The sequence below is a fragment of the Homalodisca vitripennis genome, unplaced genomic scaffold, assembly GCF_021130785.1.
Source record: "Homalodisca vitripennis isolate AUS2020 unplaced genomic scaffold, UT_GWSS_2.1 ScUCBcl_989;HRSCAF=4025, whole genome shotgun sequence".
NCBI classification, from domain to species: Eukaryota; Metazoa; Arthropoda; class Insecta; order Hemiptera; family Cicadellidae; genus Homalodisca; species Homalodisca vitripennis.
The window spans coordinates 61,174-78,761 of record NW_025777105.1 but is presented as its reverse complement, the minus strand read 5'-3'; the positions used below and the strand labels follow the sequence as shown (position 1 = coordinate 78,761).

The 17,588-nt window shown below is 34.6% G+C and overlaps 1 protein-coding gene across 1 annotated transcript in view; it reads left to right on the top strand.

Moving 5' to 3' along the window:
• Positions 1-617: 617 nt before the first annotated feature.
• LOC124371142 (atypical kinase COQ8B, mitochondrial-like) overlaps positions 618-17,588 on the top strand; it is a gene marked incomplete at its 3' end in the record, with an annotated part of 72,459 nt that continues 55,488 nt past the window's right edge. Inside the window, 2 exon segments of the mRNA XM_046829454.1 lie at positions 618-964; positions 13,897-14,108. Coding sequence (XP_046685410.1) covers positions 13,911-14,108 — 198 coding nt within the window.

Below are 17,588 nucleotides of genomic sequence, written 5' to 3'. Positions count from 1 at the left end.
TTATGGCTGTAGCACATAGCTTGAGGGTTAAATATCTTTTTTATAAAGTCCAATAGCCTTTTGTAAAAACAGTAGACAGAATATTTTAATATTTATTTAAATACTTTTACCCTTGCTAACCTTCTGAGAAATTAAATTAGAAACTCTACCTTTATATTAAGTTTAATTTTTTACCTTTGATTGTCTAGTATAGATTTATTAACCTGCTCCCTTGAATTTTTAATTGTTTAACAGCTTAATGATCTTGTTTTGTTTTAAATTATGTGATTTTAATGTTTAGCTTTTATTATGATTTCTTTTGAGAAGGATTTATACTTGAGGGTTTTAATTCTTTTACTAAAAATTTTAAGATTTTTTATCAGTTTATGACATTTTGTTGATTGTAAACCATAGTGTTATTAATACTTGGACCTACTTGATACAACGTTATCTTTGTTGTTTATTTTGTATGCACTGTAATTTGCCAATTTTTTTTTTAATTCTGATATTAAGAACATTATAACTACATTGTAACATTGCACAACTAGCTGACATTAAAAAGGTCCAATAAATAATGTACCTTGAGGCTTCATGGATAGTAACTACAGCTATTTGGGTAGGTAATCAGGAGAAAGCACAACTCGGCTCGCTACACTATCACAATTAAATTCACAATCACAACACTGAGCACCAACACTTTGCAACCACACAAAACATACACACATGCACACACTTTCGACGACACTACACTACAAAGTTACAAACTTTACAGTGTTGAAGATATCCAAGCCATGGGGGAAAAATAGAATTAGGTTATGTTGTTGTTGAATTGTTATATAATCAATTATTAATAATCCTTGGTGTAAAACTCGTTTCTGTGTCCTCAAAATAGTTGAAATACTGAGAACGTAGAAATTTCGTACTAACTGTACATGGGCACAACCAAGATATTTCAATAAGAAATCTTATTTTTACTGCTAACCAGGTAAGTTAAATATGAACCGGTTTAAGTATTACATTGCAACAATTTTATCAACATAGTAGTCAGTATATTGAATCTCATCACTAAGGTAATATAAATGGATGTAGGTTTTATTTTAATAAGCATAGAGTTTAGGGACACTATCTAAAACCATGGACTAAATCCATATTATTATAAAGTTTTAAAAATAATAACCCAATTTTTCCAATATTCCCTTAACATAAACAATCAAAGCAACCAGGATCTGGGATGGCCATCAACAAGATAGAAGAAGAAGGGCTATCTGGGTGACCTAACATGGAAGTGCTGACAAAACAAAATATACTTATGAAAACTCGCCTAACTGACCTAACAGCTACCTTATTATCAAACCTACCCGAGGGCCAATCAGCCTGCCTGTGAGCATTTGGGCTATAGCAGTCGCTGCTGCCACAATCAAATCATCAATATTCATGATTATTTAAAATACCAAAACTTAAATGTCAAACTGAATTATGTTATAGGTATTTCATATTACAGTAAACGGTTATTCCATGTCATTCAACCAAAGCTCCGGACGGCTGCAGTATAGGCCTAATAAGCAGCCACCAACACAATCGGATTATGATTATCGATTGATTTGAATCATCGATATTCATGACCATCCAAAAGACTGAAAGCAAAATGTTGGAAAAACGGTTGGGTACCGGGTCATGAAGGTATTCATGGGAATGAAAAAGTGGACATCCTCGCCAAAAAGAGAGTGGAATCCACATTGGTGGGGCCTGAGCCAGGTTGTGGGATAGCTTCTCAAACATTAAAGCTCTGGTCAAAGATTGGGAAAAGATGAGAAGACACAATAATTGGAGTAGAGCCTCAGGATTAAGACTATCCAAATTGTTTATCTCTCCTTTTGTTAAAGGGTGGACAGCTCTCCCAGACCAGAATAAGGAGGATATAATTGACTGATATTAGGAATGTTGACAGGACATGGCCCTCTGAGGAAGCACCTTATGAAGGTAGGCCTTAGTCAGAGTAACGAATGTAGACTCTGTGGAGAAAAGGAGGAGTCAGCGGAGCACATTTGGTTAGATTGTCCTGCCATCGTAGAGACTCTGAAAAGATACCTGGGAGCATATCTCCTCAGCCCCAAGGACATTAGAGAACAGGAGCCCTTAAATCTGATTGGTTTTTGCAAAATCCTCGGTCTTTGAGGGCATAAAATTAAAGTAAGGGAGGCGCAAAGGTCCTTTTAGGACTAAGCATGGGGTTAAACTGTCCTTTTCCCTCAGGAAGGAAAAAAAATGTTTTTGGAACAAATAATTAAAATAATCTCGTTTCGACCGAAACGAGATTATTTAGTTTCTGTACATTCTGTGGACACACTAATGGTAAGTGTTCTTTATTAATGTTCATTTATATACGTATTCATGATTTATTAAGTTTTTTACACAGTACATAATAATTGTCTTTCCATTACAATTCAGTTTATATTTCTGATCAGCCCCTCTAGAATTTGATATTTTACTGATAGGTACTATCTGGAGGGATGTTTTTCTTTCGTTGACATCATGCGCTGATGGCCGGAGGCACTCGTCTCAACTTGATAACAACTAACTAATTTGTAGTTCGAAATTTAAGAAAAACATTGTTCATTTGGATCAAAATTTTGCTCTTTTCAGTATTATTTTTCATTTACGTTTACAAAGATGGCACCACATCAGATGACGTCATCACGAGGTTGAATCATGGTCACAAAAGATCACGTGATGCCCGATGTGGATGTAGAACATGGAAATATTGCTCCGCGCTTGACCAGTTGTTCCATTTTTTTATGTTCTAAAACTTTAGTATTTCTCATTTCCACCCCATCAAACCTTAAATTCTTTTGTTCTGTAGGACGATTCCAATAAGTTAATAACGCAAAACACTTATTTTGCCGCTCCGGCCGTTAATGTGACAATTACCGATTTGAATTTTGAATTTCTTCCAAATACGATTTTACTTTGAACTAATTTTTAGTGACAATGTCGAACTGAATTAAGTTTTAGGCTTTTAAAATCATATTATAGTAAAGCTACACTTTTATATGTAAAATATTTGTTTCAGATTACATAAAATAACTAAACTCTATTTAAATTACGTTTGAGCAGCATAGTGCTTGCGATTATTTTAGCCAATCTGAAATGGTGTTTCTGCAGGTACTGATGCCATCAATAGTACATTGATTAATAAAAAAGTAATAGTTTGTTTGATATCAACAAAAATAGTTTTTCATTATATTCATATCAAATTTAGAATAAAAATAAGTCTTGTCAAGATCATTTTTTATATATGTCGTGTTTGTTCTTACTTTTCTTGCAGCGAAACACTATTTGATTTCCACCTTTAATTCTAGTTTTCATCTTGTCAATAAAAAGCTGGAGAATTCGGATTTAAAAAAGCAAGGTCATTCATTATCTTGTAACTATAATTCAGACCATTGCACAATGTTTATAAAAAATTTTGAGACAATATCTGCATATTAATCGCCATTGTTCTTGTCATTGTTCACTAGCCTTCACTCTTTTGGAAAAGGTGGACCCAACAACAGCAACAATAATGATTACCAACAATAATTAGGTGTGAGATAATTATTTCATACCTAACTGATTATGGAAAACGGTATCTTATCTAATGAACATAGTAATGGCAGCTCACAACAAACCACTGTGTACTCCCGTAACAAAATATTCTTTTTTTAAAGAACCCATTTTTGTCTCATTCTGACATTCTGTATCTATGTAGTCAGTTATAGTGTAAATAACATATGTTTTTTTTCAAAAACATTGAGGGAGACATTTTTGGATTAAATAAAAATTTCAAAATGTGATACATAGTGAATGAATGAATTAGTTTATTTCTATCAAGAATTTACAATATTCACAGCAACAGGAAAGCATGTTACAATTATTATTATAACCAAAAGGCAGAAAAATGTAATATTTTGCAATGCTCCAGTGCCCGTACATCTGACAGAAAAATAATAACATCCCTTGAACCTTGAGGTACTACCATCAGATCACTTTAGCTCTAAAGGTTTGATTACCTCTTTACAATTTTATATAAAATAATAACAAATAGTAGATATTAACAGAGGATTACATTGTTTGATTAATTTTTAGTTTATTTCGTCTTTCCCGGCACTTGTTCTCATGTTAAATGTTTTATTGTGATATACAGGGTGATTCAAAAAAGAATACCACTACTTTGGAAATTTATAACTGCAGAAAATAAAAGGAGAACTAAGCACTATCTGTCGGCGAAATAAAGAAGCTCTAAAGTTTCATTTAGTTGCTCATTGTTTACTTGAGGCGCTGTTGACAAGGCGTCACCTTGATGCTAAGATGGCGACTACTAAATAGAAAGCTTATTGAGTATGGTAGAAGTGAATCGACGACAGTTGTTCAGCGTACATTTCGAACGAAGTATGGTGTTCAAACTCCTGATAGGTGGTGTATCAGACATTGGTATAAACATTTTATAGAGAATGGGTGTTTGTGCAAAGGGAAAGATTCTGGACGGCCGCGCACAAATGATAAAAATGTAGCACGCATATAGATATAAACGTTTTTCTCTGCAATTTCAGCCAATAAAGTTTTTGGTCCTTTTTTCTTCGGAGGTGCTACTGTAACTGGACTACAGTATCTGGAGATGTTGGAGAATTGGCTGTTCCCTTAGCTCGAACAAGAGGCACAATTCATATTTCAGCAGGATGGAGCGCAACCACATTGGCACTTATCTGTCCGTGACTACCTGAACGTCAACTAACTGAGGCGATGGATCGGCCGCCAGGCAGCCCGTGACAGTTATCACTGGCCTCCAAGAAGCCCTGACCTTACCCCCTGCGATTTTTTTCTTATGGGGGTATGTTAGGGATATGGTGTTTCGGCCACCTCTCCCAGCTACCATTGATGATTTGAAACAAGATTTAGCAAACTGTTACGCCTGTTATGCTAATGAGAGTGTAGAATGAGTTTGAGTATAGGGTTGATATTGCTTGTGTGTCTGGAGGGGGTAATATTGAACATCTCTAAACTTGTTTTTAAATGAAAAAAATTGTTTTAATACTCTTTGTGATGATGTATAACTGAAGGTTCTATTACGTTTCTTCCATTAAAGACAAATTTTTTAAGTTGTGGTATTCTTTTTTGAATCACCCTGTATATTTAAATATTAAACAAATTTAAAGTTGAGACAGTTGTAGAAGAATTTTTCACCACTTCCGTATTTTCTGCCATAACTTTCTTATTTTTATGTTCCCTTTTTACTTTATTACATATACTATAAGAGTTCCGAACAAACTGTAGTACAAAAAATTTGTTTCCCTAAACTACATAACTAACTTGAATTTGTAAACAGATTTCATAAACTTGCCTACCCTGTCATAACAAAATTATAGGATTTTAGTATATTAGATTAATATGGATTTCCTTAACCCTCTCCCGGTCGAATTACCGCGATGCACTTTTGGCGCTACTGGGCTGAATTAAATAACCGCTCTGCCGCGAGGGGACACCTATTCGCGTGTTTACTAAGTTAAGAACTTTATTTTAATAAAACTATTATGTATTATACATTGTTACGAAGATGATTAAATCCTCTATAATAACGTTGTATTTATAAAAAAAAGTATCAACCTTATGAGGAAAATTAAAATCAAACAAAAATGATGCTATCACGCTAACACCTTGAACCTGCCATCTATGAAGTACAGAACCAAATGTAAAGACTGCGAAAACAACTAACGAAATGATTTCAGTAAATAAGTGGTTATAAAAAGTCCCAAATAGTTCATCAAATTATGTAAGATAGCAGCACAAGTCAGAAAGAATTGTACTACTGAACAACTAGATCACCGTCAATGAAGTAATCATTGAAACGTTTCAAATTATTAATCCTAGATAGCGTCCCAGTCATAAAACTATGAATATAAACAAGGCAACAATGACACTGCCAATAGATATTTCCAGTATTAGTTCCCCCAAAAAAAACCGTATGACAGCAGCACAAAGCAGAGAGCGTTGATAAAGCAGTTGGAGGCGTTTGGACTTTAGCGCCAGGCGCCCTGCCGAGGCGTTTCGAGGCGTTTGCCTGGGAGAGGGTTAATACCAAACCATATTTTGATATGGAAGGATCAAAATAATATGGAGTAAAATAATAATATTACTTTTTCCCTGCTTGGTTTTCCAAAGAGTTAATGTCTCACTATTTCACAGAAAACTACACAAACAATACAAAAAAACGCTCACCCCAGCTAATTTATTCACACCAATTTGTTGCTGTTAGAACTGAATGCAAGATAGCCTGTGTTAAACTACCTGTGTCTAAAAATATATGAGAAACATACAACACCTGATATCAGAATTAACCTGTGTTTTGAAGTTACCTTAAAACTTTAAAAATAACCTGTCTATTGAAGTTTTCATCATTATGAATCTTGAGGACAGCTTTCCAATATGTTTGCAGAATTCTTTATCTCAATCTTTTATTAATGCATCAGAAGATAGCCATTAGTGATTAATTTCTTAACCTTAGAAGTGGTGGCAAATGAGGAGCTTGATGTATTGTTTTTTCAGAATGAAACACAGAATATTATTTGAGTTTGAAGTAGGTCATATGACATTTTAAATATATTTAACATACAGTTAAAAAAAAGAAAAAATGTAACATTTAAGGTGACATGTACATGACTTTATTAGTTATTGTAAGAAAAGTAGAAAAATACCTATATAATTTTAGAAAACAAACTTTATTACACAAAAATGAAACCTACAAAACAAAAAGTAGTTTTGTATACAACTACAATGATTTATATGTAAATAATTAACAATAGATGTATATGTAAGGAACAAATGTGAAGTATTACAAATGAATTGTAAATATCACTGGCTCAATGATTTGAAGTAGTTAATATTGTAGATAAGGGATAGAGCTGATTAAAAGGTCTGAGAGCAAACTTATAAATATACAGTACAATATTTTTGTGGAGCGAGTGAGTTGTTCAAAATTTGCAAGTAGCTTATTTAAATTTAGGGCACAAAATAGGCTATGAAAGCCAAACTTAATAAATTCTGTTATATTACAAGGGTCAGTCAAATATAAACAAGACTTTTAACTTATACGTTTATTAAAGCTAAAACAATACAATGATTACATGTTACTGCTTTTCTACATAGTCTCCCTCAACTCTCGCACACTTTTCCCAGCGTGAGGATAGCTTATGGATCCCTTCTTCATAAAAGATTTGAGGTTGTGTCTTGAACCAATTGCACACAAATTCCTGTACTTCCTCATCACTTTCAAAACGGTTTCCACCAAGTGCTTCTTTGAGAGGACCAAAGAGGTGAAAGTCACATGGAGACAAATCTGGGCTATAGGGAGGATGTTCCAATGTTTCCCAATGAATTTGGCGTAATTTCTCTTGGGTCAAGGCAGCTGTGTGAGGCCTAGCATTGTCATGAAGCAAAATGAGATCTCTGATTGGCTGATTACGCCTTTTGTTCCGAAAGGCTGCTTTTGCTTGCTCAAGAAGTTGACAGTAATAAGCAGCGTTCACAGTACGACATTCGTGTAAAAAGTCAATAAGCAAAACGCCTTTGCAGTCAAAAAAGATGGTGGCAAGAACTTTCCCAGCAGACAACCGTGTTTTGGCTTTCACAGGGCGAGTTACGTCTTTCCTTCGCCACTCCATTGACGCCATTTTGGATTCAGGAGTGTAGTGATGGACCCACGGTTCATCACAGGTTATTATGCGATTTAAAAAAACCATTCCCCTCTCTCTCAAGCCGATTCAAAAGCCTTTGGCAAATGTCTCTCCGGGTTTGTTTTTGATCGAGAGTCAGAAGCCGAGGGACCCATCTTGCACAAATTTTCCGAAAAACCCAGATGCTCTGTGACGATGGAATGCACACTACCATGACTAATTTCCACTTCACTGGCAATTTCATCTATCGTTAAGCGTCGATCATTTTCAAGAAGTTCACGAACAATTGTTCTCATTAGTCAAACTGGTCCTTGGACGCCTATTGTGACTTTCATTTTCAACTGTTTCACGTCCGCCTTTGAACTTTTTAACCCAATCGTACACTTGAGAATGTGATAAAGTCTTATCCCCAAACTGAGTTGTCAGTCTAACAAAAATTTCACTTGGTTTAACACCTTCGTTTGTCAAGAACTTAATAATAATTCGTTGCGCAACTGCAGGTACAACCTCTTGTTCACACATGGCTACAATGACAAACAAAACAGCACTGAGAACGCATTGTTGCAGCTTTCCCCTCCCCCAGGCTGCCCCCTACCACTACTGCAACATGGCTACCTGCTACAACCTGGACGTTGGGTATAGTAATAAAAGTCCTGTTTATATTTGACTGACCCTCGTACTAGAGAGGTGATGAAACATGTGAAAACCATGCATTGAAGAAAAAAAGAAAGAAAAATGGTATTATTGTAAAGCAATGATTGTTCAGCACTGACTTCATGATGCCAACTTATATTATACTGCATTATATTATATTTTGCTATACTATATAACTATATAATAAACTACAGTATATTACCTAAGTATAATATACTTAAATAATCAAATCCAAAAGAAATTAGATTTAATAAACTAAAACGAACTATCAGTGAATAGAGAACTTTCATATCTTGGTACCCATGGGAAAAGTAATTTCGGCTAGTGAGTAAATACTGAATACGAGTAAGTTGAAATGGTTATTCCAAGGGGTGGGTATTTTATTTTACTCAGAAACCTTAATGAAGGTTTACTTCGGGTCTTTCAAAAGTGAAAGTATTTACAGACAGCCACGGAAAACAATTGAGTAATCTAATAGAACAAAGGTCACATGTGGATGTCTGTTCCTATGTTAGGTCGGGGGCAAGATTTAATAAAGTAACTGACGAGATTAAAGAATTGAGCAAGGATCTAGGAAAAAAAGATTACTTGTTGGTTATAGGTGGAACTAATGACATGGAAACAAAAGGCACCCAACAATTGAATGAAGTGTGCAGGGTTATATCCTATACCAAACATACAAACCTCATATTGGCCAGCATTCCTATGAGGCATGACAAACCCAGCCTTGACATAAGAATAAGCAGTTTCAACAGTGAAATTGAGGAAATTGTAAGAACAAATGGCATAAACCTACTTCCGTTACACAATACTTCTTCATCATTATTATTCATATCGCGGCCTACATTTTAATAAAAAAGGTAAGGATAACATTTCTATAATGGTGAAAAACATAATATTAAACAAAATAAAGAACACCTCCGTGCCAAAATTTTCCAGGAAGTTAAACGAAGATGGAGTGAATATCCTGGAGGCAGATATATATGACGTGATCAACCAGCTAAAAACGATCCTTCTGTAGGTTTTTCGTACACCATATCTGCAGATTTTACTCATCATAGACATATGTCAACTGGGGTGGCAGTGGTGTTTAGAGAGAGCTTTGGGAGACCTCAAAATACAGACTATGTGAATACCAAACTGACATTGCAGAAGGTGGGAAATGGTGCGTCAGTGTATGGTTTAGTTACCAAGAAAGACTACTTTGGGAAAACCAACCGAAGAAGATTATAACAGTGCTTTTACACAGCTTATCGAAGACTTCCAAGATAAGAGGACTCAAGACCCTGATATGTTCTCCCATGGGCTGCATAAGAGATCTAATCCAACCCGGACATTTTTTTGAGAAGGTTGTGGAGTTTCAACGAGAAACAAATGCTACTGTCTACGTGCTGTCTTATGACCAGGGTTCTAAGAGAGAGTTGAGAGATGGTCTTCCTCATTCAGAGTTTCTTGAAAAACTTCGAGGACTACTGGCCAGCCTCTACGAAGAACGTGAATCTGCACCTACCGTCCACTCATCACCGCCGGATTTCTCTGGGCTGGATGTTATAGAAATCTGTGGAAACAATACAACTCCCCTACACATCTATCCCCTACAACTACTGCATTGTCTCAAACTTACAGCACACCTTCCCTATCTGGTTTTCTATCCCCGACAACTCCTCCCATACTCAGCTCTGACACACTATCAGTAAACCTTCCAGTCAAAAAAACTTTTCCAAAGACAGAAATGTGAATCCCAGTTAAGATTAGAAAACTATTGTGTTGTATGTAGTAATTATCATAATTTTAATTCTTTAGATGATCTTTTAAGTAAAAACATATATCGCTGGTCAATCTGTAATAATGCTAGATATAATGATAAATTTATGTGGCTTATGCATTTGAACGTTCAAGGGGGATTAATAAAAAAAAATAAAAAAATGAATTTGAGATAATTTTGAAAAACTCAAATATATCAATAATCTGCTTAAATGAGCGGTTAAAGAATGAAAATGTCCATCTGTGTTAAACAGTATCCCAAACTATAATCTTGCTAGTTTTTACTGTAGAGAAGGTATAATCCATGGTGGTTCTTACATTTTGTTGAAAGACAATCTGGAATACAGAGTGAGATATGGATGATCTGTGTACTTTTAGCGAGGGTTCAGTTTTTGAAATCTCTTGTGTTGAAGTTTTGACTTTAAATATACTTGTTGTCTCTATTTATAGAACCCCCAAGCGCAGCAAATTTTAGATTTTTTCTAAACAAATTTGAGCAGATGTTAAAAAGCTTGGCAAAAAGGTGAAACACTAAAAATATTTACATAGCTTCAGACTTTAATGTAGACATCATGGATGACTGTTGCAATACTCCACACAAATTGGACTTTCTTTCCTTATTAGGACAAAATGGTTTTCAAACTAATTTTTCTATGCCTACGAGAGTTACAAAAAATTCACAGACTTGTATTGATAATATCTTAACATTAAAATTTAAGTCCAAGATTGCAACTCCGTTAATGAATTTAGAACTTGGTCTCTCAGACCACAGAGCACTTTTCATAAATTTGTCTGATGACTTAACTTTGAATAAACAATTAGGTGGGTTGAAAAATAAAAAACGTTTATTCTCAAATAAAAATATCAATAATTTTATTAGAATTATTAAATAAATCAAATGGGATGTGTCTACTGAAAATAATTTTGAAGCAAACAATTTAAATTTCTTTGGTTCTTTCATAAATGCATTTAAAGAAGCATTTCCCTTAAAATTTTATAGTAACAAAAATTCTCAAAAAAACAAATCATGGATAACAAAGTGCATTAAAGTATATAGTATAAAAAAAGAGAGTTAAGTAGGCTGGTGAAGCATTCCAATGATGAACATTTTATAAACTATGTAAAAGAATACAAAAGAACTTTTAAAAAGATCTGCAATGTAGCAAACAAACTTACAAACAATAAATTCATAGCCAATTCAGATGATAAAAGTAAGGCGGCTTGGAGTATTGTTAAATCTGAACTGGGTTGTAAAAAAGTTGAAGCAGAATTTTCTGACAGTGGTAGCTGATAGATGTTTAAATAACACTCTAGACATTGCAATTTTTTTCAATAAAAAATTCATATATTTCTAATGAAATTGGACTGTATTCTTGTGCTCATAAGGCTCTGAAACTTGTGGAAGGCTTAAATGTAAATCACGAGTATTCAGAGTTTGGTTTTGAAAACATTACTGACAATGATGTACTAAAAGTAGTTAAATCTTTACAAAATAAAAGATCCACAGGTTGGGATGGAGTTCCAGTAAATGTGATGAAAAAAGTTTCAGGTTTTATAGCAAAACCTTTAGCTATTATTATAAACCAATCTTTTCAAAATGCCTCTTTTCCAAATTATTTAAAGTTCACAGAAGTCAAACCTCTTCATAAAAAGAGAGAGAGAGAGTAAATCCTGATAATTATAGACCGGTTTCAGTTCTGCCATCGGTTTCAGTTCTGCCATCGTTATCTAATTTTTTTTTTAATCAGCTTTAAATCAAATATCAGCATTTTTAGAAAAAAAATATATATTTTTAGCTTCTGAACAATTTGGCTTCAGAAAAGGGATGAGTACAGTGACTGAATTATCTAAATTTATTGACGAAGTGTCATGGGCCTTGGATGGATCCCAGAGCGCAGTGGGTGTGTTTTGTGACCTATCCAAGGCGTTTGACTGCGTTAATCATGATATACTCATTAAAAAGTTGAATGCTTATAAATTTTATAAGAATTCAATATCTTGGATCAAATCCTATCTATCAAATCGTTATCAAAGGACAGTCATCTGTAGAAAATATGTTAAATCTAAATCACAGTGGGAGCAATTAAAAGTTGGGGTTCCACAAGGTTCAATTATGGGACTCTTTTGTTTCTTTTGTACATAAATGATCTCCCTGCAAACATGTCAAACAGTCTAACACTTTATGCAGATGATACAACTGCACTTGTTAGATCTAAGAATGACGTTGAATTGAAAGTTAAAATCAGTGAAACCATAACTGAATTAAAGGAATGGTTTGAAGCAAATGGACTCAAACTAATTCAAGAAAAAAACTAAATTGGTAAAATGTTGTACTCCTCAATCAAGAAATCATCATTTTAATGATTTAGAATTTGAACATCAGAGATTTTCTATTAGTGGAAACACAAAATTTTGGGGCTAGAACTGGATTTGCATTTGAATTGAACTAAGTGCATTGAAACTATTTTTAAAGGTTAAACTCAGCATGCTTTCAAATGCTTAATTTTGAGACATACCATAGATTTAAAAACGCGTTTAATCATATATTATGCTTATTTTTATTCAATCCTTCAGTACAGAATTGAGTTCTGGGGGTTTTCAACAGATATAGAAAAAATTTTTAAGAATGATGACATTTTCACAGTGGAAGGCTTCTTGTAAGCCTATTTTTAATGAACATAAAATTTTAACTGTACCAAGCCTAATAATTTTCAAAACGTTATTAACAGTGAAGTCTAATTACAACAACCTTCTTAATAAAAACCATAAACACAGTCATAATACTAGGTATAAAACTAATTTTCAATATCCCAAACATCATCTGAAAGTGGTGGAAAAGACACCATCCTACACAGAGAAAAAATGTTTCAATAAATTACCTTTAAGGTTAAAGGTATTAATATATTCAGCCGCATTCTAAGATAACATTAAGGAGTTGTTACTTGAAAAAAACATATAATGTAAGTGAATTTTTAAATAACATTTTTAAATTTTAAGCACTATATTACTATTTGTTAATGTTGATTTTTGTGTTTTTAAGTAGGATTACAAGTTGGCATATTTCTTTCCTGTGATAAGTTAATTAATACCCTGCTTTATTGCTGTTTTGCGTGTTTTATTGCTGTTTTGCGTGTTTTATTGTTGTGTGTGTTAGGTTGTTTGGATTTAGTCAAACAAGAGTCGTGTAGATTATATCTGACAATGACATCTGTTTTTATAGCTGTGCTATATTATCATGAAACGTTTTTGACAATAAAGATTTATTATTATTATTATTATTCACTCCACGAATTTGGTTTATCCATTGCCTGCATAAAATATTCTCATTTTCCAGAGAGAATAAAATAACATTCATACTCCACGTAGTGGGTAAAAATGCCTGTCAATACCCGAATTTGGTAATTGCGAGTGATATAATATAGAACAGTACCAGTTACGTTGGTTTTATTATTTTTTAAATTTTATATCTTATTTTTAAAAATATAATTTATAATTAGTTATAAACAAAAATACTTGACTCCCTACTCAATGAAAAAAACTAAAATAGTTTTTATGACTAATCTATGCATAGAAAGTAAATGATTGTGTGTAAGTTCATCTATAACGTATATTGAAATAGAAACATATTATGTTTTTTATGTATACAAAACATGCTGTTTCACTTAGAATGTTAACCTAGATTACATTTTTTCCAAGAACATCATCTAGGTGTAATTTCTGGACTGATAATATTATTGCAACATAAGTTAATGAAGATTTAGTTTTGTGTTATTAAAAAATTGTGTTTTTACAGGTAAAACCAAAACTATGTCACGACCATTAAGGTCTGATATTTTGGGTGTTCTGAAGGGAGCCGGAATGGTGTTTAATAATGCATTTAAACTTCAAGAAAGCCAATGCCAGCAAATATGGCAAAATTCTAGTATAAAGTCAGCAACAGAAGATGTTAACAGCGTTCTAGGAGCTAGCTTGAAAGATGTAGTTTTGCAAACCAGCCCTGTTCAGGTAAGTTCAATTAAGAGGTCAAAAAGATAACTAAGAAGTTTAATTCCTTAAAAAAAAATATTTCTCTAATGGCATAACATTTTTAAATAAGGTATACAGCCATTATTTTGTATCAGACAAGATATTTCAATATTCGATAACCTATAGTGGTAAAATATTAAATAAAATCTAAATTTTTGTACATGGGAAAGTAAATAATCAATTGTACTTTCTGAATAACTGTTGAGACTTACAATATTGTATTTGTGTTATGAGTAAATGAGTAAAAAATATTTCACTAATAGGAATGGACGGGACATTTTGTGTAATGGAGGGTACGAGATCACTTTTTATCCATATATTTAAGGTTTATTTCATATTTTCTTTTAAAATCAGGTATACTTGAATTTAAATTTAAATTAATGTTAAGAAAAATATTTGTTCAAAGATATCAGAAAATAAATACTTTTTAGAGAAATTAGATTAATAAAATTTCTCATACATATAAGTATTACTTAAGGAATTTTGTTATACAGTGGTGTAATATGACAAAGAAATGCTTCAGTTAGCACAAAATGTCATTTGGAGATTGGGAATAGAGGATCAACTTCACATAGAATGTTGTCTGCTTCCACAGTTTGTATGTCTAGAGAAGTTGGCCAGATTAACTTTGTTCCACTTTTACTCATAATGTTGACACTAAGGAAAGTTTTATCTCACCTGAAAAAGTAAAGGCAATCAGTTTTAACTGATATTATACATTTCAATAAAAGTGTTAGGCATTTAAGTTATAATGTAATCTTTATTACATTTTAAAATACAAGTGATCATTTTAAAGACTGTTAGCTTTCCTTTAATTTTTCAACCCAAGTTATGACTTCACATTTTGTAAAAAATAATATACCTAAAGTAAATACCAACAACAAAATTATCTTTTTGTGAAAATAAGAAAGTATTATGTACCTCGGAAGCGTTAATAACTACTATTCCAAATAAACACATAATAAGTTACCTAGGTGCCAGTCATTGTCATATCTCACCATCACCCAGTGGATAATAAACAGACCTTTGAGACTGTCTCCTTCCAATTGCTCTGGTCATGTATCTATATCATTATCTGAAGAAGTGTAAACTTCATGGTATCGCAATCTATTGTTGGTACAATGCTTTTTGTTTTCAAAGACGTGAGTTTTACTAACTCTCTCAAATATATGAAACAATTGTATCCCTTTGATCTTCAAAGATCTGTCAAACCTTAAGTCCAATAATTCTCTATTTTCCTTTACATTTTCTTTTCAATGAAAAGAATGTATTTTCTTACATTCCTTTTTGACACACTCATAAAAGTATTTTGCTGAATTTAAAACTACTTTCCTACTCTTCACAGTAACCCAAACTGTACCTTTTATGACTCCCCCAACACCATTGACCTCTGCTATAATTGGCAGCAAAATTTATCCATATAATCTTCATGTAATGATTTTTAAATTAAGCTGCACAGTCGTTGCTGAAGAAATCAGTTTCTTTGACTTTTGAACAATCGTAATGGGAAAAAAATTGTCATAGGAATTAAAACCTTTTTTTCTTTCCCTCAAATGACAAGTGAAAATTGACACCTGTTGGTGTTGCCAATGTGCACTTTGTATCTCATCTTGTATCATTGAATTTTTTTTTCCTTTGGGATATTGGGGTGGATTCATAGATCCTCACACGTCAACCTGAGCTTATTGTGTGCCCCTTTGTTGTTAGAGGGGTAAGCCTATCTTCGTGCCCTTAATTAGGCTAAGAAGCTTTTCCCCGATACTAGCATCTGGTTCGTCGCCTGGTTGTTTGTCACCGAAAAGAGCCCTTCTCCTTGCTCCCAGTCTCTCACAGTCCAGTATTATGTGTTTTGCAGTCTCTTCAGACTTATTGCAGAGTCTACACTCCGAGGCCTCATTTCGTAAACCTAGAGTGTTTAGGTGTTTCCTGAAGTGGCCGTGTCCAGTGATCAAGGCAATCACTTGCTTAACCCGATCCCTGCCCAGCCCCATCAGCCATCTGGTGAATCCGGAGCTAGAATCGGCAAGCAGTCTTTTGCCGAGTGCTTGTCCTTGGTGACTCTGCCACCGCACGCGGTGTGTCTTCCTGGACCATTTGTTTATACTTTGGTAAGCGGCTGACTTGCTTATACCACAACTCGGTTCTGGACCGGTGTATGGCATGCTTGCTCCGCTTTTGGCAAGCCTGTCGGCGCATTCGTTGCCACCTATGCCTGTGTGGCCCGGTACCCAACCAAGACGCACACAGTTGCGTGATCCAAGCTTGCAGAGAGTGTTAAAGCACTCCCACACAAGCCTGGATGAAATGCTGTTGGAGTCAAGAGCTTTAAGAGCTGCCTGACTGTCTGACATTATACAGATGTTCATTCCCTGGTACCTTCTGGTGAGGCCTAGGTTGGCACAGGCTAGGATACCATAGATTTCGGCTTGAAATATGGAGCAGTTCCGACCCAAACTGCCGCTAAGGGCAGTTCTAGGGGATTGACTAAACACTCCATATCCAGTTCTACCCTTAATAAGCGAGCCATCCGTGTACCAGACAAAGCTCTTTCTTATTGTTGGGATGTTATCTTGCGATTTCCACTCATCTCTGGAGTAGAAGTCAACAGAGAATGGCTTATTGAATACGAACTCCGTTCTCACTGTGTCGGAGACCATTTCGAGAATAGCGCTTGGGTTTACAGCTTCAGTGATGGCGCCATGGCTCGCGTTAGACGCGCCATTCCTCCACAAGCCAGCAACCATCAGCCGATAAGCTGACTTACGCGCTTCAGCTTTTATATGGACATCAAGAGGTAGAAGTCCTAAAGCCACCTCGAGGGTCGCTGAGGGACTGCTCCTGAATGCTCCGGTTACAAAGATTGTGCCAAGCCTTTGTAAGCTTTCAAGCTTGGCTTTGGCAGTTACCTGATTCACCTTTGTCCACCAGACTAATGAACCATAAGTGATTTGAGGCCTTACAACTGCTTTGTAAAGCCATAGTGCTATGTGGGGTTTTACGCCCCATGAGAATCCTGCAAGTCTCCTGGACGTCATGAGCGCCCACTTTGCTTTGTGCAGGATATTATTAAGATGATCATTCCACGTAAGCTTATGATCTAGAGTCAGTCCTAAATATTTGACTGTCTTTGACCACTCCAGCTGAGTGGATGCGAGTTTCAGCCTAGAAAGAGACTCTAGGTTCTTTTTCCTAGTGAATGGTACAACTACTGTCTTAGAGGGATTTACTTTCAGTCCCTCTCCCTGACACCAGTTGTGTACATGTTGAAGGTTGGTATTCATGATATCAACAACAACATTTGTATATTTTCCCTGTACCATAAGGACTATGTCGTCTGCATATCCTTGGACATAGATTCCGTTGTTAGTAAGGTCCTCAAGTAGACCATCTACTACTAGGTTCCACAGTAGAGGTGACAGGATGCCTCCTTGAGGACATCCCCTTGTGGGTGCGATCACA